Source organism: Trachypithecus francoisi, unplaced genomic scaffold (assembly GCF_009764315.1).
Source record: "Trachypithecus francoisi isolate TF-2019V2 unplaced genomic scaffold, Tfra_2.0 Lachesis_group11, whole genome shotgun sequence".
In the NCBI taxonomy this organism is placed as follows: Eukaryota; Metazoa; Chordata; class Mammalia; order Primates; family Cercopithecidae; genus Trachypithecus; species Trachypithecus francoisi.
Window position 1 is genome coordinate 15,998,661 of NW_022681456.1, and position 20,764 is coordinate 16,019,424.

Below are 20,764 nucleotides of genomic sequence, written 5' to 3' on the forward strand. Positions count from 1 at the left end.
GTGCACACCACCACGCCCGGCTAATTTTTGTATTTTTAGTAGAGGCGTGGTGTCACCATGTTGGCCAGGCTGGTCTTGAACTCCTGACATCAGGTGATCTGCCCACCTCGGCCAGTGTGCTGGGATTAGAGGCGTGAACCACCGCACCTGGCCCAGAAAGTCTTCTTAATTCATGGGCTGTATGAAAATAGATGACAGGCCAGATTGGGCCCGTGGGCTGTTTGCCAACCCCTGAGCTAAAGGAAAGGATCGGGAGAGGTATTTGGTGAGTTACTGGTTTGCTTGGTTTCCTCATAAATGCTCACCTGTGTGCACCACCACACACCCACGCTTCCCTCTGTCCCCGCCTGAATCAACAGTCATGCATGGTCTGTCTCTCTTCCACCTGCCTGATGGGGAGCTCCATGAGGGCAAGGCAGGGACTGAGCTTTCAGCTTCTGCAGCCCCCAGCCCCTCCACGAAGCAGGTTTCTGGGGCACAGACTCAAGGCGAGAGCAGCCATTGTGGGTCCAGTTTGTGCCCTGAGAGCAGAGTTTTCGGCGCTAACGGTAGCAAGAGGACAAGATCCGGTTCTTCATTTATTTCCAAAACCCTCCTTGTTGCTCCTGTAGGAACCTGCGGAAGGGACCCAGTGGCCTGGCTGATGAGATCAATTTTGAGGACTTCCTGACCATCATGTCCTACTTCCGGCCCATCGACACCAGCGCGGACGAGGAACAGGTGGAGCTGTCCCGGAAGGAGAAGCTGAGATGTGCGTGCCACTGAGTCCCCTTGCTCACACCTGGCCTGGGGTGCAGCCTCCCCTAAGTCCTCAGAACACAAGGCACCCCTGCAGCAGGAGGCTGGGTGTGCATTGGCTTGGGGGCTTGGAGAGCTTGGGGACACCGGCCCTCGTCCCTGTGAGGCTGGCATTGCTGTCTCCCGTTCCCGGCACCCTCATCCTAAACATTCCTCAGCAGCTTGCGGCTTCCTGGGACTAGAAGGGGGTTGTGCAGTGGCTATGAAGCAGGGCCCTTGATGCAAAGACCTGGGTTCCAATGTGGCCCCTCTCACCTACCAGCCAAGTGACCTTGAACCTTGACCCAGAACGTGGGTATGCCGATTGTGTGTGGTGCTGAGGGCTGGGCAAGATCACACAGTCAGCCTTTGGCACACAGGACGTGCCCCCTATAGTCAGTTTCCTCCTCTCCCTCCTCCGTGGGCTGTACTATTGCTGGGTTCCTGAGACCAGCCCCACTATGTTCTGGCTCCCGAGTGGGTTCAGTTGTGGTCCCAGCTGGTCAGCCGCACAGGTCCCAGGCAGTGGCCCGAGTCACATCTCCTTTTCCTGTGGTCTTTCCTATGACTCTTGACATCCCTCTGTGCCCCGCCCCAGGTCAGCCTCCTCATCAAGAAAATGTAAACATGCGACTTGACTATATTTAGCACTGGAATGTGTACGTGGGGCTGGTGGGAACCGCCCAGGCAGGGGTCCCTGGTGTGAGCCTGGCTTCCTGTCTGCTCCAAGGGACGAGGAACAGGACGGACTCAGGTCCAAATCCCTGGTTTCCTGTCCCTTAGTGGTGTGGCCATGGGCAAACACCTTAACTTCCGCGAGCTTTGCCAGTCTGTCTGGGAGGCAGGGCTCAGGCATCCCTGGCCTCCTGGGGTTGGCTGAGAGGGAGATGGAGAGGTTTGTGAGGCGCTTTGCACACCTGGGCTTCTGGTCAGTGTTCAGTAAATGCCCACTGGGCTCAGTGGCGCATGCCTGTAATCCCAGCACTTTAGGAGGCTGAGTGGGGAGGATCACTTGAAGCCGGGAGTTCAGGGCCCAGCCTGGGCAACAGGGAGAAAGACACTCAGCTCTACAAAATAAAAACATTAGCACAGCATAGTGGTGCTGCGTGCCCGTGGCCCCTGGTACTCAGGAGACTGAGGTGGGAGGGTTGTTTGAGCCCAGGAGATGGAGGCTGCAGTGAGCTACAATTGCACCACTACATTCAGCCTGTGTGACAGAGGGAGACCCCATCTCTGAAAAAAAATAATAATAAATAAATGCTGGCCAGGCACGGCGGCTCACACCTATAATCCCAGCACTTTGGGAGGCTGAGGCGGGCGGATCATTTGAGGTTGGGAGTTTGAGACCAGCCTGGCCCACTGGTGAAACCCTGTCTCTACTAAAAATACAAAAATTACCTGGGCGTGGTGGCATGCACCTGTAATCCCAGCTACTCGGGAGGCTGAAGCAGGAGAATCTCTTGAACCCAGGAGGCAGGGGTTGCAGTGAGCCCAGATCGTGCCACTGCACTCCAGCCTGGTGACAGAGCGAGACTCCATCTCAAAAAAATAAATACATTAAAAAAGAAAATGCCAACACAGGAGACTTGGGAGGGCTCCAGCTCCCAAGGCCGTGCTGGGAACAGCAGGGAGAGGCCCTCCCGGCCAGCGCCTCCCTGATACCAGGCCTGGGACCACCCACGTTAGAGTGGTCGGGCCCAGATCAGAAGCATTGTGGACCACCACCTGCCACGGCTGGGACGATGGGGCCTCCTGGGGCTGTGGGAGCAATATTTTGAACTCAACACTGTTGCCTTGTGTTAACGGGTAACGCTTACTATCATCATGTTCATGCTCATGGGGCCACGGCGCTAACTCCCAGCCCTCCTAAGACCACGAGGTAGATGCTGTTGTTATTCCCATTTCACAGATGAGGAAACTGAGGCTCAGAGAAGTTAGGTCACGAGCCCAAGGTCACCCAGTAGGAAGTGGTCAGTCTGGTCCCACAGCTCGTGCCTGACCCCTCTGGCTTTGGCATTGAGGTTTGGTTATTGGTGTCTTTTGCTTAGTTTAGTGTAGATTTCGGGGTGGCAGGGGCCAGGCCCCGCCTGATGGAGTCCCCTCTGTCCCCTGCCACCCCAGTTCTGTTCCACATGTACGACTCGGACAGCGACGGGCGCATCACCCTGGAAGAATATCGAAATGTAAAGTATGCTCCTCTGGCCCGCCCTGGGTTCCTGGCACCTCCCTCCCACCCCCACGACCCTGATGGAGGCCCAAAGTCACCGTTCGTTTCCGCCCCACCCGACAGGTGGTCGAGGAGCTGCTGTCAGGAAACCCCCACATTGAGAAGGACTCCGCTCGCTCCATCGCCGACGGGGCCATGATGGAGGCGGCCAGCGTGTGCATGGGGCAGATGGTGAGCGCCCCTGCAGCTCTCCTGAGACACGCAGTGCCTTTCCCGCTTATGCTCTGTGTTTCTGGAAGGCGTCACGGGGCATGGGGCCTGGTGTATTTTGCCACCTGCTCTACCTGTGGCCTGTGGGGCTCAGAAACCTCTCCCAGCCCTTCCTGTCCCCCAGGAGACTGAAGGTCCCACTCCCCAGAGAACTGCACAGGCAGGGAAGCAGAGCTCGAGGTCCAGGAGCCCCCACCTGCATAGCCCCCCCCCCCCAGCCCCCATCCTGGCCTCAGTCAGTGCTCATAGCAGCACTTGGCCCTGGAGCCAGGCCTGGGGAGCACATGGCACAGGCTGGCCTTAATTAGTTTATTTTTTAACAAATGACTCAGAGGTGACTTCCGGCCTTGGAGCGGGGGTCAGCAGGGAGCCCTGTTGGGGACTGACAAGAGCCGATGGCGTGGGGTCAGGTGGAGGAGCTGAGGTAGGCGCTGGTGTGTAAATGACAAGGAAGAGAGGGGAGCGGCCTTCCCATGTTCATCATTTCCTACATTTTGCCTCATTTTGACTGGTGGGGAAACTGAGGCTCAGAGAGCATAGAGAATCCTCTAGACCTGGCGATCTTTCCTGTGCTGGGAAGATTTCCTCTTGTAAGGACAGGTGCAGCCCCGCCAGCCCCCAGCCCTGAGGCGCTAAGCCTCGGGACCACTCAGGAAGGCAGGTGACCACCTGGGTGTCGTGTGTTCCCTGAGGGGTTTGGATGGCCCCCCTGACGGGTCAGCCCTTTGCCCCTGTGTGTCTAAAGCAGGTGCGTCTCTAGACACCCTGATGGTTTTGTGTTTGCCCAGCCCGGAGCAGAGGGGGATTCATGCTGGATCCTGCTCTCTGTGCCCCAACCCCGTCCTTGAGGGACATGAGGCCACCTGCCTGGGCCTGCTCCCAGAGGCGGGGGCTGTGGTCGGTCGGCTTCCTGGCATGTATTTTATCTGTCTGCCGTTGGAGCCCGGGGGGAAGCTTCTGGCTTGGGTGAAACCTCTGCACTCAGCAGATTAACCACCACAGGAGAGGGCTCGTGACCTCGGTGGGGAGAGCAGGGATCCCCTCCGGTTGTCGGGCCAAATTCCCATTTAATTTAATTACACTCTCCTTCTTCAAATTGCTCCCTGTCCTACTCCAGTTTCAATTGGCGACAGTTTTCTTAATTTGCTGTAGTGAAATTGCTGGCAGCTGCTGATCTGCATAAAACCCCAGCAGCCTGGGAAGCAGTGGCATCTCAGGGTGGAGGCAGGCTCCGGGGTGCACCCGCTGCCCACAAGCCCCCGGGAGGTGGAGGCAGCCCCGGAACCAGGAAGGCAGCTGCCAGGCAGAGGGCTCATCTGCACCTCTTTCTTCACTCATGGGTCCTCCGGGCACTCTTATAACTGGGCGCTCTTAAAATCCTTCCGGTGTAAACCTCGGCCAGATAAACCCAGACTGAGCTGAGTACGGGCCTGAGCTGGGGGCAAGGGGCAGCTGCATCGGTTCAATCCCGCCTGGCCTCTGAGGACACTTCCCGTTCTCACTGTGCTACCCGCTGAAGACAAACGATCCATGGTCCCCACTTTAATGGACTTCCAAAGGCAGTTATTGACTGAGGCAGGATCTCTTGTTTTTTTCAAGACCAAGTCTTACTCTGTCGCCCAGGCTGGAGTGCAGTAGCACCATCTTGGCTCACTACAACCTCCACCTCCTGAGTTTAAGTGATTCTCCTGCCTCAGCCTCCCAAGTGCTGGAATTACAGGCATGTGCCACTATGCCTGGCTAACTTGTATTTTTAGCAGAGATGCGGTTTCACCATGTTGGTCAGGCTGGTCTTGAACTCCTGACCTCAAGTGATCCACCCACCTCGGCCTCCCAAAGTGCTGGGATTCCAGGCGTGAGCCGCCACGCTGGCCCGTGGGATGTTTTGAGAGTGTTTTCTCAGGAGGTCGCACCCATGGATGCTTGACGGGGGGACTGCTTCCCCGACTTGCTGCCTTCCTTCCTTGCACCAGTCACCCCCTTTCCAGCCCCAGACTCTGGCCACGGAGGCCTTTTCTATAATTAGCTCCCCTTGGCCAGCCTGGGAACCTAGGGTGGCCCGGCAGGGAGGCAGCCACTGTGCCTGTGAGTGGGAAGTCAGGGAGGAAGGAGCCCTTAGGGACAGGGCTGACCCAGGCTAGCCGAGAACTGCTGGGTTTCATTTTTTTGGGTAATTTATTATTTATTTTTTAAGAGACAGGGTCTCATTCTGTCGCCCAAACTTTAGTGCAGTGGTGTGATCATAGCTCACTACAGCTTCCATCTCCTGGGCTGAAGCCATCCTCCTACCTCAGCCTGTGGAGCAGCTGGGACTACAGGTGTACAACACCACACCCAGCTGATTTTTTAAAGTTTTTTAAAAAAGAGATGTATTGCTGAAAAGAGATATCGTTATGTTGACCAGTCTGGTCTCGAACTCCTGGCCTCCAGCAATCCTCCTGTCTTGGCCTCCCAACGTGCTGGGATGACAGATGTGAACCACTGTGTCTGGCCAAATTTTTTTTTTTTTTTTTTTTTTGAGACGGAGTCTCGCTCTGTTGCCCAGGCTGGAGTGCAGTGGCGCGATCTCGGCTCACTGCAAGCTCCACCTCCTGGGTTCACGCTGTTCTCCTGCCTCAGCCTCCTGAGTAGCTGGGACTACAGTTGCCCACCACCATGCCTGGCTAATTTTTTATATTTTTAGTAAAGACGGGGTTTCACCGTGTTAGCCAGGATGGTCTCGATCTCCTGACCTCGTGATCCGCCTGCCTCAGCCTTCCAAAGTGCTGGGATTACAGGTGTGAGCCACTGTGCCCGGCCAAAATTTTTTAAGTATAAAGAGGAAACTAAAAGGCCTGCAAAGTCCTGCCAGTAGAAACGGCCCTCAAGGACTTGGAGGCAGCTCGATGCTCCCAACTGGACAGGCAGCTCCCGTCTGTGCCTCTCATCTGTAATACGGGAGAGAGACCAGAACCCAACTCAGGGCCTGTCGTGAAATTGGCATCTGTCATTAAATTCTAACAATAGCATTTGGTCACCTGTAATTGCATCACTTTGGGAGGCCAAGGCAGGTGGATTGCTTGAGGTCAGGAGTTCGAGACCAGCCTGGCTAACATGGTGAAACTCCCATCTCTACTAAAAAATTTAAAAATTAGCCACGCATGGTGGTGCATGCCTATAATAATCCCAGCTACTTGGGAGGCTGAGACAGGAGAATCACTTGAACCTGGGAGGCAGAGGTCACAGTGAGCCAAGATTGCGCCACTGCACTCCAGCCTGGGCAACAGAGCGAGACTGTCTCAAAAACAAAACAAAACAATAGCATTTGGAAGGCACTTGGGACATACATGCCTGGCGCATAACACGCTTAGTGTGTGCCTCCTGTGTTCTTACACACACATACAGAATTTCAGAGAGTCACAGAGAGAGCTTCGAGTCTCTCCTGCTCCCCCACCAGCCCAGGTCCTCTTCCCTAAAAGGACTCCCTCCTGGTGAGTTTTTTTCCTACATATACCAACGTATACATGCGTGTCTTTTATTTTTGATTTATGCAAAACATAATTGAACTGATGTGGCTTCCCCTTTTCTCCATATGACCCCATGCACCCACAGGGCAGATGGTGGGGGTCTGATTATCAGTCAAAGGAAAGGTTTGCACGCACAGACCTGCAGACATCTTTCTGCTTGTTGGGTTTTGTTTTTTTTGTTCTTTATCTGCTGTATACATATCTCAGAGCCTTTTCCATAGTGAGATGTATAGATCAACCCCTTCTTAACCCATTTTTGCCTGAGGTTGCAGCTTTTAGAACTTTTGCAATCAGACCTTGGTGATGACCTTGAGCAGTAGAATATAAGTAACTCCCACAGCTTAGCGTTCCAGCAATGGAACAGTAGGCATAAGTGGTTAATGGTTGCCTCTGCTAGTGGGTGGTGGTGAGGCCAGTGCTGGCCTTGCAAATAGGGTGGATGACTGAGATTTATGTCCCTCACCTTCTATTGAAGGGCACCTGGGATGTCAGCAGATTTTCGCTGTCACGAAGCGTGCTGCTGGGTGAGGTTTTTGGAGGCTTGTCGGTGGGATCCTGAGAGTATCGGTGAAAGGGGCAGGAGCTCCTGGTGTCCTCCCCAGAGCAGGCAGGATGCAGAGTAGACGGAGACCGGCTCTGCCAAACCTGTTTGGCATGGAGAAGCTCCTTGTGGTCACCCTCCGGCCGTGCCTCCCCAGAAGTCTTGGGTTATCACGGTGACTCATGAGGCATGAGGCGTGGGCCTCACAGGCCGGCCGTGTGTTTCGCTGACCTCTCCCGGGGGTCTGTGAGCTTAGATTAGCCTGGAATCTTCTTATCAGCACAGCGCAGGCATGAGGAGGCCAGCCCTGGGGGGGACAGGAGGCATCTTGGTGGCCCAGCTGCTGGGGGGCTGGTGGTGAGGTGGGCTGAGTGGGGAAAGAGAGCCCCTTGCCCCCGGGTCACCCACACCTCGGATTCTCTCCCTGGGGGGCTGGGGGTGGGGAGGGCTGCTGCTCTGAGCCATGCGTTGCCAGGGCCCTGGTGAGCCACGCTCAGCTCCCATCCCACCCTCAAGCCCACGAATGAGGATATTGGAGGTGCAGGGTGACCGGCTGCGTGCTGGAGGCAGACAATCCAGAACGTTCCCCTCTTCTGATTCCTCCCAAACAGCCTCAACCACTGACATTCGGGTGTTGGTGGGGAGGGGAGGCCAGTGGACCGTCCCCCTGAGGAAGCTGTGTGGGGACCCGCACCACTCACTGTCCACCCTGTGCTTCCATCCCCAGGAGCCGGATCAGGTGTATGAGGGGATCACCTTCGAGGACTTCCTGAAGGTGGGTGGCCTGGGCGTGGGGGCCTTGGGGGACCCTTGAAGACCTCGTGTGGCCACTGGTCAGGAGGGGACATGGCCCTTTACCTGCAGTGGCAAGGGACAGGCTTCCTGGGTGACCGACATCTCAGTAGGAAGGGGTCAACTTGGACGTGGCCTTTAAAGCCATTTAAACTGGTTTTTCTTATTTTTTATGGAAAAGGTAATATTCACACATAGTCAAAACAATGTAAGCAGTACAAAAGGGTATACAGTGTAAACCAAATTCTCTCTCACCTGGGGTCCCACTGCCCCTCTCAGAAGTAACCCCTGTTGTAGGCTGGGCTTGGTGGCTCACGCCTGTAATCCCAGCAGTTTGGGAGGCTGAGGTGGGCAGAGCACCTGAGGTCAGGAGTTCAAGACTAGCCTGACCAACATGGTGTAACCCCATCTCTACTAAAAATGCAAAACTTAGCCAGGGGTGGTGGTGGGCGCCTGTAATCCCAGCTAGTTGGGAGGCTGAGGCACAAGGATCGCTTGAAACCAGGAGGTAGAGGTTGCAGTAAGCTGAGATCACGCCACTGTGCTCCAGCCTGGGTGATGGAGTGAGACCCTGTCTCAAAAAAAAAAAAAAAGGAAGCCCTGTTGTAGTTGGAACAGGGATTCTGGAAACTTTCCGTGTCTGTAGAAATAGTGTTTCTCAGAAGCTCAGATTGGAGCCAACTGCACACGTTGTGCCCGGGCCTTCCTCGCTGTGTCCTAAGATGTCACTTTTGTAAAACGGCTGCCCACTCTGCCCTCCTCCCTGATGGCTTCTCCAGCCTCTGCTGGTGGATGTCGGTTAGGCCAGTGCTGGCCTCGTAAGTCAAGAGCTGCTCCTGGCCATTGAGATAATCAGATGCCCTGTGGCAGGGAGGGGACCCCCGCCCCCATCCCCCTCCCTGCACTGGGGCCCTGGGCATCACAACAGTGTTCCCAAGTGCTTTTGTGGGCTTGAGGAAGACAAGGAAGTCAGGGGAGCAGGAGACCAAGAGGGAGAGAGGATTAGGGAAGGAAGGATCACGGCTTCTGGCCAAGGAGCCCAGAGCAGGACTGGGGGACTGGGCCCTCAGGATCACAGCCCCGTGGAGCCAAGGCTGAGCCTGGCAGCCAGTGGTTAGACCCGGCAGGAGAGAGGAGAGGCAGGCAACAGGGCCCGGCTGTGATAAAAGGCTGAAAGGAGACTGCGGAGGTTGGCAGGCCCCCAGGACTGCCGTGCACATGGCCCGCCCCAGGGCTGGCAGGGCGGACAGACTGGGAAAAGGCCGAATTTGCACTTGTGCTGCAGACTCACTCTGGCTGAGGCTGGGGACCCGGTCACCTGAGCAGGCGATGCCGCCAGAGCAAGACAGCAGGACAAAGAGCTAGAAGGTGGAGGAGGGAGGGAGGGTGGGGAGGAAGTGTCACTGCTTCAGACTGAGTACAATGAATTTCTTTGCCTCTGAAACCAACTTCCTTGCCCTAAAGGCTGGCGTCTGCCAGGCCCCTAGTGCCCCCCAGCCTGTCCCTGTATCCCTGAGGGGTCTTTTGGGACCAGCTGGCCCTTCCCATTCCCTGGTTCCTTCCATTGCCCCTGGCGACCATGTTGCCACCTGGCACTTATCAGAAACCACTGTGCGTGGTCATGTGTGTTACCCTGGGAACGCCTTGTGCACCCAGCAAGGATAGGGCTGCTCGACTGGAACCAGAGCTGTCTGCACACCCCATGACACCCAGAACAGCCTCAGGAAAGCAGGAAGTGCCGGGGGGCTGCGGCCAGAAATGTCCCAAGGCCTCCCTGTCCCCTGGGTGCCCACGGGGCTCTTTCCCCGTTACCAGCCTCGTGGCTCTGACTTTCCCCGTTACCAGCCTCGTGGCTGTCCCCGGAGATGCTGAGAGTGACAGAGTGAGAGTTTGAAGTTCTTACATAAGCAGGAGGCAGTGAGAAGTCACCCGCCCACCACGTCCCTCCATTCCTGTTCGCACCCCCCATCCTACCATCTGTGGCCCCCGTGGGCCCCGACTTGCTAAGGTGCTGGTGGGCATAGCCTTGGGAGCACTGGGGTACATACATAGCCTTGTAGCAGGAAGGTCTACTCCAGGGCCCTGGCCAGGCTGGACTGTAGTGGCAGGACCAGCACCAGGAATGGGGCCATGATGCCATCTTTGGGTAGAAATGACCTTTTCGGGCTTGAGTTTGTCTTTCTAGAATGCACGTGGTCCCTTATCCCAGGGAGGGTGTAAAGACCACACTGGAGATCCTTAAATGGATGATGGTGGCCTGGCGAAGCCTTGGGACTGCACAGCCCCTAACAGTTTACAGAACACGTCCGTGCTGAGGATGGGTCCTTTAGAGCCCCCGACATTCTGTGAAGTGGGCGGCACAAGTTGGGGGTCCCGCATTGTACCCATGGAAGGGGGACTTAATGGGGTTATGTAATTTGCATGAAAATCACAGAACCTGAAGTGGTGGGTGAGATTCAAATGACTTGGAGCTAAGAGCTTGGATTCAGTACTTAATAATAACTTGCTGTGACAATCTCAGAGAGAATCCAAATGTCAGAGCCAAATTAACCAGCAAAAAAGACAGATGGAAGTTTTTCGTCCTCGCTTACCTCATAGCTCTCTGGGTTTCACCTGCCCGGAGCATCACAGTTGGTGGCAGGAGAGGGTAGGTGGGGAAGGACCAAGGACCGGGGCCTGGTCAGGTGTGAGGTGGCGGCGGGAATGTGCCCTTAACGCTGGTCCATACCTTCCAGATCTGGCAGGGGATTGACATTGAGACCAAGATGCACGTCCGCTTCCTTAACATGGAAACCATGGCCCTCTGCCACTGACCCGCTGCCACCTTCGCAGAGAAACCGCACTTTGCAGTGGGGCCGCCTCCCTGCGTAGCTGGAGCAGCCCAGGCCCGGCGGACAGCCTCATCCTGCAGCACCGGTGCACAGCCAAGGCTCGCCCGCAGCCTCATCCTGCAGCAGCGGTGCACAGCCAAGGCTCGTCCGCACACGTTGTGTCTTGTAGGGTATGGTATGTGGGACTTCGCTGTTTTTATCTCCAATAAAAAAAAAAAAGTTTGTTAATTAACGTGGCCTCTGTCAGTTCCTCGCATCCATTAAAGTGGCCTGGTCACTTGGTAGCATGAGACTGACTATGAGGAATAAGCAATGACAAAATTATTTTATTTATTTTGGAGACGGGGCCTCCCCCTGTCACCTAGGCTGGAGTGCAGGCAGGATCGCGGCTCATTGCAGCTTTGACCTCCTGGGCTCAAGCAGTCTTCCTGCCTCAGGCTTCCAAGGAGCTGGGGCTACAGGCGCGCACCACCACACCCGGCTAGTTTTTACATTTTTTGTAATGACAGGGTCTTAGCATGTTGCCCAGGCTGGTCTCTTACGACTGGGCTCAAGCGATCCTCCCGCCTCTGTTTCCCAAAGTGTTAGGATTACAAGCGTGAGCCACCACACCCAGCCTAAATAATATTGAAAGGTTGGTTTGGCAGAAGGATTGTTCTCTTTTGTTTATTTTGGGTAAAGTATCTGCTGTTCTTCCTATGTAAGTCCTGGGAACCCCTCTGCCTTCTCCATCCTAGGGAGTAAAATAAGGAGAAGCAGCTCCTGCCCTGTGTGGGCTTCTGAGGCGGCCAGGATTCAGGCGGTGGGGCCTCCTCACCGTCACAGCCACATCTGTTTACTGATGGAGAAGACATCTGGAGCCCTGAGCCTGTGCCTGATGTGGGGATGCACCTGAGCCCGCTCTGTTGGTCCGTGGGCGTGGGGAGTCAGGGCCTGGCTGGCTGACCCGGGACCCCCAGCTCCTCACGGTGGTGGTAGGGGGGTGTGGTCTGCCAGCCACGGCTGTGCCCCTGGCTCTTTCTGGCAGTCCTGGGCCAGTTGCAGGGCCCAGGGCCGTGCAGTGCTCCAGGAAGCAGCGGCAGTGGAAGCTGGGTAGGTAAGGATCCCTGACAACTTCAGTTATCACCTTTCCATGTGGGGACTGGCTAGAGCTGGGGGCAGGGAAACAAAGGTTGTTGGTCGTGGTGGCCTGGAGTCAGCAGAGGACTGGCACCTGTGGGACTTGGAGAGCTGTGTCCTGGAGGCGCTGGGACAGCCCGCTGACTGTGACTTCCCCATCTCCCTGTGTAGGCTGCCAGTTCATGAATGTGGCATTGTGGACCCTGGGTGACGCGTTCCCATTGCTGTGCAAGGTGGGCCAGCCTTTGCTTTCCAGGCCTCTTTCTGGTGCTGAAGTTCATGAAACGCTCGGTCCTTTATTGATCCTCCCTGGGTGGTGTTATTCTAGCCGTCTAAGAGAGTTCTCTTGGTAACTAGCAATGGGTATTATTTGCATTCTTGGTGTTTTCATTCATAGTGTTTTTTTTTTTTTGAGACGGAGTCTCGCTCTGTCACCCAGGCTGGAGTGTAGTGGCTGGATCGCAGCTCACTACAAGCTCCGCCTCCCGGGTTTATGCCATTCTCCTGCCTCAGCCTCCCAAGTAGCTGGGACTACAGGTGCCCGCCACCTCGCCCGGCTAGTTTTTTGTATTTTTTAGTAGAGACAGGGTTTCACTGTGTTAGCCAGGATGGTCTCGATCTCCTGACCTCGTGATCCGCCCGTCTCGGCCTCCCAAAGTGCTGGGATTACAGGCTTGAGCTACCGCGCCCGGCCTTCATTCATAGTTTAATATGAAGCGTGCTTTATCTTTACTACAAGCCCACACCTTGCAGTTCAGAATTTAAAAGGTTGGAAAAGGCAGGCCATGGAGTCTGCCCCCACCCCCATCCCCCCGCCCCCAGGCTTCCCTTCTCAGAGGCAGATGTGTTAACTCCTGCCGTAGGGTCCTTCCAGAGCCATTGCATGCACGTGGAAGCGGCAGGCAGTGTTCTTAGTTCACTCCACTTTTTGTAAATGGTGATGTCTGCAGGGCTTCAGCGTCTGCCCCATGAGGTTCCAGGTGGGAACTTGTGAACAGAGGAAGTGAGCCCAGGCGCCTCTGCTTTTTTGCCCCCCACCCCACCCCCAGCATGCCCCTTCTTTTTATTTTATTTTATATTTTATTTATTTTGCTATTTGAGATAGGGTCTCACTCTGTCGCCCAGGGTTGCAGTGGAGTGGCACAGTCTCAGCTCACTTCAACCTCCGTCTCCCAGGCTCAAGCAATTCTCCTACCTCAGCCTCCCAGGTAGCTGAGACTACAGGTACCCACCACCACGCCCTGCTAATTTTTATATTTTTAGTAGAGACAGGGTCTCCCCATGTTTCCCAGGCTAGTTTTGAACTCCTGAGCTCATGCAATCCACCCACCTCTGCCTCCCAAAGCACTGGTAGTGCCCAGCCCTACCCTGCTACATTGAAGGCTCAGGGAGTTCATTCGGTACAGCCTGTCATAAGCACAGCCCCCGGACGCTGTTCTAGGAGACGGTGACTTGTGCTTAAGGCTGCAAACGCATGGAGCCCACATGGTGCTGGGAGGCCCCATCTCCACTCTAGCATTGAGCCTGGTGTGGTCTCAGTGGGGACCCTAGGCTGGGGAGTGACAGCAGGGGGAGCCTCAGCCTCATACCAGGGACCCCTTACCATGTGCTTGTGGACAGTTGTCACATCTGAGGCAATGGTGGGCACAGCAGGCAGAAACGCTATTGTTGGATGCCACAGGGCTGAGCACCTGCTCCCCGAGGGCTCCCACGCCCCTGCACCCTCGAGAGGTACCTGAGAGTTCTGGGTGTTCTATGGATGAATATTGACTTCAACAGGTGTATAACTGTTTTAATACGTGTAAGAAAAAAAGTAACTTTACCACACACCAGGGAGTCCATGGGATGCTGCTTAGGATGACTGAAAGTCAGAACTTAAATTTAAAAACACAGCCAAGCAGCACAGGGGGCTAAAAGGCCAGGCGACCCACTACACAGGGAGCAGGCGAATGGCCCCGGGAAAGTGAGTGCGGCCTGGGGAGGCTCAGCGTTTGGTTAATACACGCAACCTCCTGGGTAGGTGCCAAGCTGCGGCTGAGAGGCTCTTGACTCCGTGCTGTCATTGTCATTGTAAGCACCTGGCAGAGCCTGGTACACACCAGGCAGCAGCGTGTGCCACCGTAGTCTCTCCTGAGGCCTCTGCTCTCTGCAGGTCGGTGGCTGGAGGCAGGTTCAGTCTCTCTGGGGAGGTGAAATAGCATGGTCTGAAATCACCTCTGGAACTCTGCTTCTCAGTCTAGGACTCCATTCCACATTCAAAGCGGCAGGGCAGGCCGGGCACAGTGGGTGACTCATGCCTGTGCTTTTGGGAGGCTGAGGCAGGCAAATCACTTGGGATCAGGAGTTCGAGCCCAGTCTGGCCAACATGGAGAAACACTGTTTCTACTGAAAATACAAAAATTAGCTGGGCATGGTGGTGGGCGCCTATAGTCCCAGCTACTCAGGAGGCTGAGGCGGGAGAATCACTTGAACCCGGGAGGTGGAGGCTGCAGTGAGCCAAGATCACGCCGCTGCACTCCAGCCTGGGCGACAGAGCAAGGGTCTGTCTCAAAAAAAAAAAAAAACCAAAAAAAAAAAAAAAAAAAAAAACTGCAAGGCCAAGACAGAGGTCTCTGTTTCCTTGCCTAGACAAAGCTCCTGGGACTTCCAGGTGGATCCCAGGTGGTTTCCTCTGGAGGGAAGTGGGACGCGATCCCCTCACCCACTCTCCCTGCCTTCCCCTGCTGCTCGGGAGCCTCTTGGTCCCCTGGCTGCTGGCAGAAGGCACCTAGAAAGTCACTAGGACAGCCTGGTGGGGCTACGGCCTTACTGCAAGAACCGCCCTCTTCCAGCCCCCATGCACCTTGCCCTGTTCTGCCCATGTGAGCAGGACAATCTGAGGTGCCACTGAGCAGGAGGGCACACTGGTACCGCCACTCTAGGCCTCAGGTTTTCTGGGACTCTCCCAGTTTGCTTTGATTTGGTTCTTTTCAACAAAGGCAGTTCATTCATGTAAAGTGTTTTTATAAATAAGTCACCTTCCATCAGCCCCTGTGCCCTGAGTTTCAGTTTGGGAGATGTGGTCATGATGGACACACATCAAATGTGCTCCCCTGTTTGGGCCACTGAGGCCTGCCTGATGTCTTTGAAGCTTTGGGCCACCGCTTATCTAAACAGCTAATTAACATGAGGTTGAGTCACCGCGAACCCGGTCCACACCTCTCACAAGAAAGCTCATTTGCACGTCATCACTGAGAGTGTCCTCTAATTGGCAGGGTTAGGGCTCGTTGTCACCAGAGCGTGGACACAGAAATCACCTGGCGCTCTCCTGCCCCGCTCCTGGCATTGTCTGTGGCATCCTGAGAACAATCAGGGTTAGCGATGAGTTGGTGCAAACCTGCTCCCAGAAGGGGCAGGCTGTGCGTCTTGTGGCACTGCTGGCCTCTGATCAACAGAGACTGAGGGTCGCTGCTCCAGACACGGATCTCGGTCAGCCCTACCATCTGGGCACTGCAGTCTGTGCCTCGGACTGGAGGCAGGTGGTTCAGAAATGGCTTTTGTTACCTGCTGGACAATGGGGCGTGCCTGCGAGGGGATTTCTGGCCCCACAGACCCTGGCCCAAGTGCAGCAAGCCCCTCTTGTCGCTGGATGGGGACAGGAATGAAATGACTGGGACACCTCAACTTGAGCAGCCCGAAGGAGGTGATGTGTTTGCCCTGAAACCTGGTCGACAGGTGAGTGATGACCATGTACACAGGTTAACAGCCTTCCTTGCATCAGAAATGATACCAGTGACTAAAAGGAACTAGGCAGAAATCAACACTAAGTCAAATATTTGAAGGAAGCTGATAAGGTCATCCTTTGAGGGCCACAGGCCATGGGTGGAGAAGACTGAGCAGGGGCGGCATCGTCAGCCTGCCGGACGCCAGGGGAGGTCACCTCTGTCCATACTCTTCAGCCATCTGCCAGGAATAGAGTTGAAAGCAGGCTGTACTCCTAATATCGCCGTATTACCAAAGGGAAAGGTTGGCTTTTGGATGTTGAAAGAATATGGCAATTTGACACAAACACTCTAATTTGGTTGGTTTACAAAAGGGCTGTGTGATGGAAATGGAATATGAGGAGCTCAGGGGACACACTGCAGCCACGTTAAGCATGAATTATGGATAAGGGAATGGAGTAAGATGACAGCAGCTTCTAGCTCTGGCCAAATACCCGCTTAGGGAACGAATTATTGCTAGACTTTAACAAAACAATGCTGTTGTTTTCTGGGCCAAGGAACTGGAAAGTTCTTTTTACACTTTGCTAATGGGAGACAGGTCATCTGTGGATCTGATCCTTGTCATGGAGCAGTTGAACCTGTCCCCACCTGCCTGCAGTTAACGAGGCTGCAGCTGAACTCTGCTGTGCTGGAAATGGCGCCGTGTGACTTAAGTAGGCTGATGGAGAGTTAAAAATACAAGTTGCCTTGGCAAGGCTTTTGCAAACACCTGCCTTGCAGGCTGTCCTCCCACACAGCGACCTTGGGAAAGCCAGGAAAAGCTGAGTAGGGGGAGCCAGGGTGTAACCGCACTCCCCGGGGCGCTGGCGGTGTCTCTTGTCCTCTTGCAGAATTTGCACATGGCTGTCAGCAGGGGCTTGGTGGTGGACCAGCCTGGTCCTGGGAGGACTCATGACTCTGAGGAGGACGTGGTGGCTGCTCAGCCCTCTAATCTGCTTGTTGACCAAGTCAGCAAGGGACTGGGCTCCATCTCACAGAGGAAGGGCCGGCGCCCCGAGAGTGGCTCTGACGGGGTGGCAGTGGTCAGGGGGCCTGCCGAGGAGCTAGCTGCCATGTCTATCTTAGAGAAACGACAAGGCAGCGTTTGTCCTAGTGTTGGGCAAGGGAAGAAAAGACAGGGCGTGATGGCTCAGCTGGGGGGCTTCCCATTTCCCTTCCGAAACGGCCCCCAGTGCAGAGCAGTCCAAAGGCTGCTTCTGGAAGCCCACGCTGGGCGTCAGAGGCCGAAAGTGGGCTGGGAACAACGTGGCACCCGCTGGAGCCCAGCAAGAGGGAATCTGCCATCGCACATTAGAGGCAGCCCTTGTCCAAGTCGCCGCAGGCCCCTGCAGCGGTAGCCAGGTAACCATCTGGCCTGGCTGCATGGGTGTCGCGGGCAGGCCTGTGTGGCTCACAGCACCTCGGCCCGGCCGGCCAGCGCTGTGAGCTCAGTGCGGCTGCAGCTGCTGCTCAGAGCGAAGGCTCCGTCAGGCAGCGGGAGACAGCCCTGTTGGAGCCCCTGTGGTGGCCTGCCCGGAATAGCAGCCGCGGGACAGTTGTCATGAGAAGGCTGGACCCTCAGTGGGGTAAGCCGTTTCTCTGCAACTGTAAGCAGAGTGGGTTTGCGGTGGCCAGCATCTGCCATCTAACACGTGTGGTGGGAAGCGCTAGCCCCTGGAACGTGGGGCCTTTAGCTCTCAAGAGCCCCGGGGAATGGGGGTGAAGGACTTCATCTTGGGGGTGTCAGCCTTCCCTTTCAGGAAGGACCAAGCCCTTTTCTTGGGGCAATTCCGTTTCCCTCCGAACAGCTGAAAGCCTGGCCTTCAGACAGGGCGGGGAGCTGTGCTTTGTAGAAGGTGCTGCCGTTCACGGAGTTAGGTCTGAGACATCAATTATTGCCTGGGCAACAGCAGCACCAGGGCGGCACATAGCTTGGGTTGCAAAACACACTCTAGTGGCAGAGACGAATTCTCGGGGCGGGGGGGGGGGGGGGCGCTGCAGTCCCTTCAATAATCTGATGAGAGGTAACCACTTTTTTCCCCAGAAAATGCCCTCATGCTCCATTTCACACACAGCGGGTCCTTGAATAGCATCATTTTATTCAATGTCATTTTGTTATAACATTGAGAAAAAAATTGATTCCCTGCTGGGGCCACTGTCTGTGTATAGTCTGGACATCCTCCCGGTCTGTGAGTTTTCTGGGCACTCGTTTCCTCCCATGCCCCAAAGATGTGCAGGTGAGGTGTGTTGGTGTCTGGTCGCAGTCTGATGGTGTGTGTGTGAGGTGAGTGTGCCCTGTGATGGGAGGGCATCCTGTCCAGGGTGGGTCCCTGCCTTGCACACTGAGCTGCTGGGATAGGCTCTGGTTGCCCACCACCTTGAACTGGAATAACTGAGTTGGAAAATGAAAGGAGGAATGAATAAAAATTATTGTAAAATAAAAATTGCCTCCCCTAACCATACAAATGCACAATAGTAAATGACGCTGTACACGAGTGCCCCTTCTGGTGTTTGACCTGTGGTGGAAGGAGGCGCTCCTGACAATTTTTGCTTTGCAAACATTTATTTTGTGATATAACCCACCATCGCTACACCTGCCAACACCCACTGAAGTCACCAAAAAGTGGGTAATTACCTTGTTTTTAGTAATTTTTCTTAAATGTATGTATAACTCATGTCTACTTAATGTTTAATATTAGAAGTATTTGGTTTCAAGTTCTAAAGTTTGGTGATGTTTTTATGGCCAGCAATATGCTGTGGGAACTTAACTCTTGTTTACATCCATTAGCCTATAGTAAAATTAGTTTCATTATACATCATTTTGCTTAAAGTTGCAAGTTCTTTTTTTGAGACAAAGTCTCGCTCTATTGCCCAGGCTGGAGTGCAGTGGTGTGATCTCGGCTCACTGCAACCTCTGCCTCTCGGCTGCAAGCGATTCTCCTGCCTCAGCCTCCCGAGTACTTGTGATTACAGGCACGCACCACCAGGCCTGGCTAATTTTTGTGTTTTTAGTAGAGATGGGGTTTCGCCATGTTGGCCAGGCTGGTCTTGAACTCCTGACCTCAGGTGATCCGCCTGCCTCAGCCTCCCTAAGTGCAGAGATTACAGGCCTGAGCCACCTTGCCCAGCCAAAATTAGTTTCATTATACCTCATTTTGCTTAAAGTTGCAGTTCTAAGAATACCTACTGATGACCGTTGGTGATGAGTTGCTGTACCATGCTGCAGGTCTCCTGGATCCTGGGCGGGGAGCCCCTGTAGCGGAGGCTCTGGGAAAACGCACGTGACTGTGGGTTTACAAAACAAAACCATGGTGGGAGGTAAGATTTCAAGGGAGTGGGAAGAGAGCTGGAACCGTGGCATACCAGGGGATTATCACTGTATGCCTTGCCCAAGTTAAAATAACGTGACCAATAAATAAATTCAAAGCATTTAATATTAGAACAACTACGGACATCATAAAGCAGAAAGCAAGTCCGACTGTGTTTTGAGACGCGACATGAGATCTTCGGCATTTCACCGTCCAGCTCCCCTGGCAGCATGCTCGAGTCTCTCCACCTGCAGGGGAGCCGGGGATGGAGGCATCTCTGAGAGGGACTAGAGGAGGAAAGTAGAGGACCAACTGGCTGAAACCTCGGAACTTGTGAAGGGGTCTGGATAAAGGTAAGGGGGCGTCATTTAGATAAATGTTGGCTTATAAAGGAGCATTTATCCTTCCCGTCAGTGTAACTGATTCCAGGATGTTCACGTTTGCAGCAGAAAACGCTGCCTGAAGTTGGTGTGCTTGAAGATAACAGCTTGGATCCAATAAATTTTCCTTTACAAAACCCAGGCAACTTTCATGAGTGGCAGGTATGTTACAAACAGGCTTTGCGGTGGGAGGGTCTACACTTGTGAGATTTTTATACTGGACCAGCTGCTGGCTACTGTAATTCTGGGTCTAATGACTTTACACTCAGTTATCTTTAATTGCTACAAACTAGGAAGGGAGAATGCCCCTGCAAAATGAACTGGGAATGCAGACTTAGAAGGGGCTGCTTTTTGAAAAGAAAAGTATTTTCCCCCGTGGTCCAGATGCATTAAGACTATGAGACAGAAAGGGCGGGGGGCTTGATGAGAACCTTCTAAAGCGAGGTCACCAGCAAGCAGTCTGACTGACCACTACATGACAATGAAGGTAAACAAAACCCTGCATTTGCTGCCTACAGGCCGTCTCCACTTAGGAAGCCATCTGGCTGAAAGGAAGCAGAAACCCCTCCAGTCCATCTGCCTGCAGGAAGGCGGGGTCCAAAAGAAAGCACTCTGGACGGGGAGGCCGCGCTTCCCAGTCGCAGCTCTCTCTGCTCCGTTCCCCTGCGTAGCTGGCGATGAATGTGAATAGCTGCATACCTTAAGCAATCTGAAAAACCTTCCAGAACCTTCATGACGTGAAGGTTCTAGGCTTTGGAGTAATGGCCAGCATTTCCCGCTGATATATACGCATGTGCAACTGAGAGGACTCGGGTTTTCTCTGGAATGACTGTGAACAGATGGTTCCCACGTGGCAGGTACTTCTGCATCCTCAGGTACCTTTTCTCTTCCTCATGGCTCCTTGTACCTTTTTGTTTATCAAGAGTTGTATATTTTGTCTTTTTATTTTTTTGTCAAAAACTGCTTTTGGGCCGGGTGCAGTGACTCACACCTGTAATCCCAGCACTTTGGGAGGCTGAGGCAGGCGGATTATTTGAGGTCAGAAGCTTGAGACCAGTCTGGCCAACATGGCAAAACCCTGTCTTTACTAAAAATACACAAATTAGCCAGGTGTGATGGCAGGAGAATCCCTTGAACCCAGGAGGCAGAGGTTGCAGTGAGCCGAGATCAGGCCATTGCTCTCCAGCCTAGGTGACAGAGCGAGACTCCACCTAAAAGAAAAACAAACAAACAAAAAAACCCCTGCTTTTGAAAAGCTTTATATTAACTATTGGTTTTCTATTCCGTTAATGTCTGATTTTATCCTGATTTAACCCCTGCCTTCTGCTTGCTT

General features: G+C 54.2%; 1 protein-coding gene and 1 long non-coding RNA gene across 4 annotated transcripts in view; both read left to right on the plus strand.

Annotated features, from left to right (window-relative positions):
- The window catches only part of TESC (tescalcin), a 62,666-nt gene extending 51,550 nt beyond the window's left edge, over nt 1-11,116 (plus strand). For 2 of the 3 annotated variants that reach the window (XM_033220453.1, XM_033220454.1), the window contains 5 exons: nt 612-751; nt 2,899-2,960; nt 3,068-3,175; nt 7,989-8,036; nt 10,789-11,116. In XM_033220453.1, coding sequence (XP_033076344.1) covers nt 612-751; nt 2,899-2,960; nt 3,068-3,175; nt 7,989-8,036; nt 10,789-10,866 — 436 coding nt within the window. In that variant the 3' untranslated portion in view covers nt 10,867-11,116. The remainder of the gene's footprint in view (nt 1-611; nt 752-2,898; nt 2,961-3,067; nt 3,176-7,988; nt 8,037-10,788) is intronic. The other variant, XR_004439553.1, reaches the window with a different exon arrangement.
- A 285-nt stretch (nt 11,117-11,401) lies between these two features.
- LOC117089338 lies at nt 11,402-20,430 on the plus strand. The gene is made up of 3 exons (XR_004439555.1): nt 11,402-12,236; nt 15,258-19,061; nt 19,184-20,430. It is a non-coding gene; the product is annotated as an uncharacterized LOC117089338 (long non-coding RNA).
- Nucleotides 20,431-20,764: the final 334 nt, after the last annotated feature.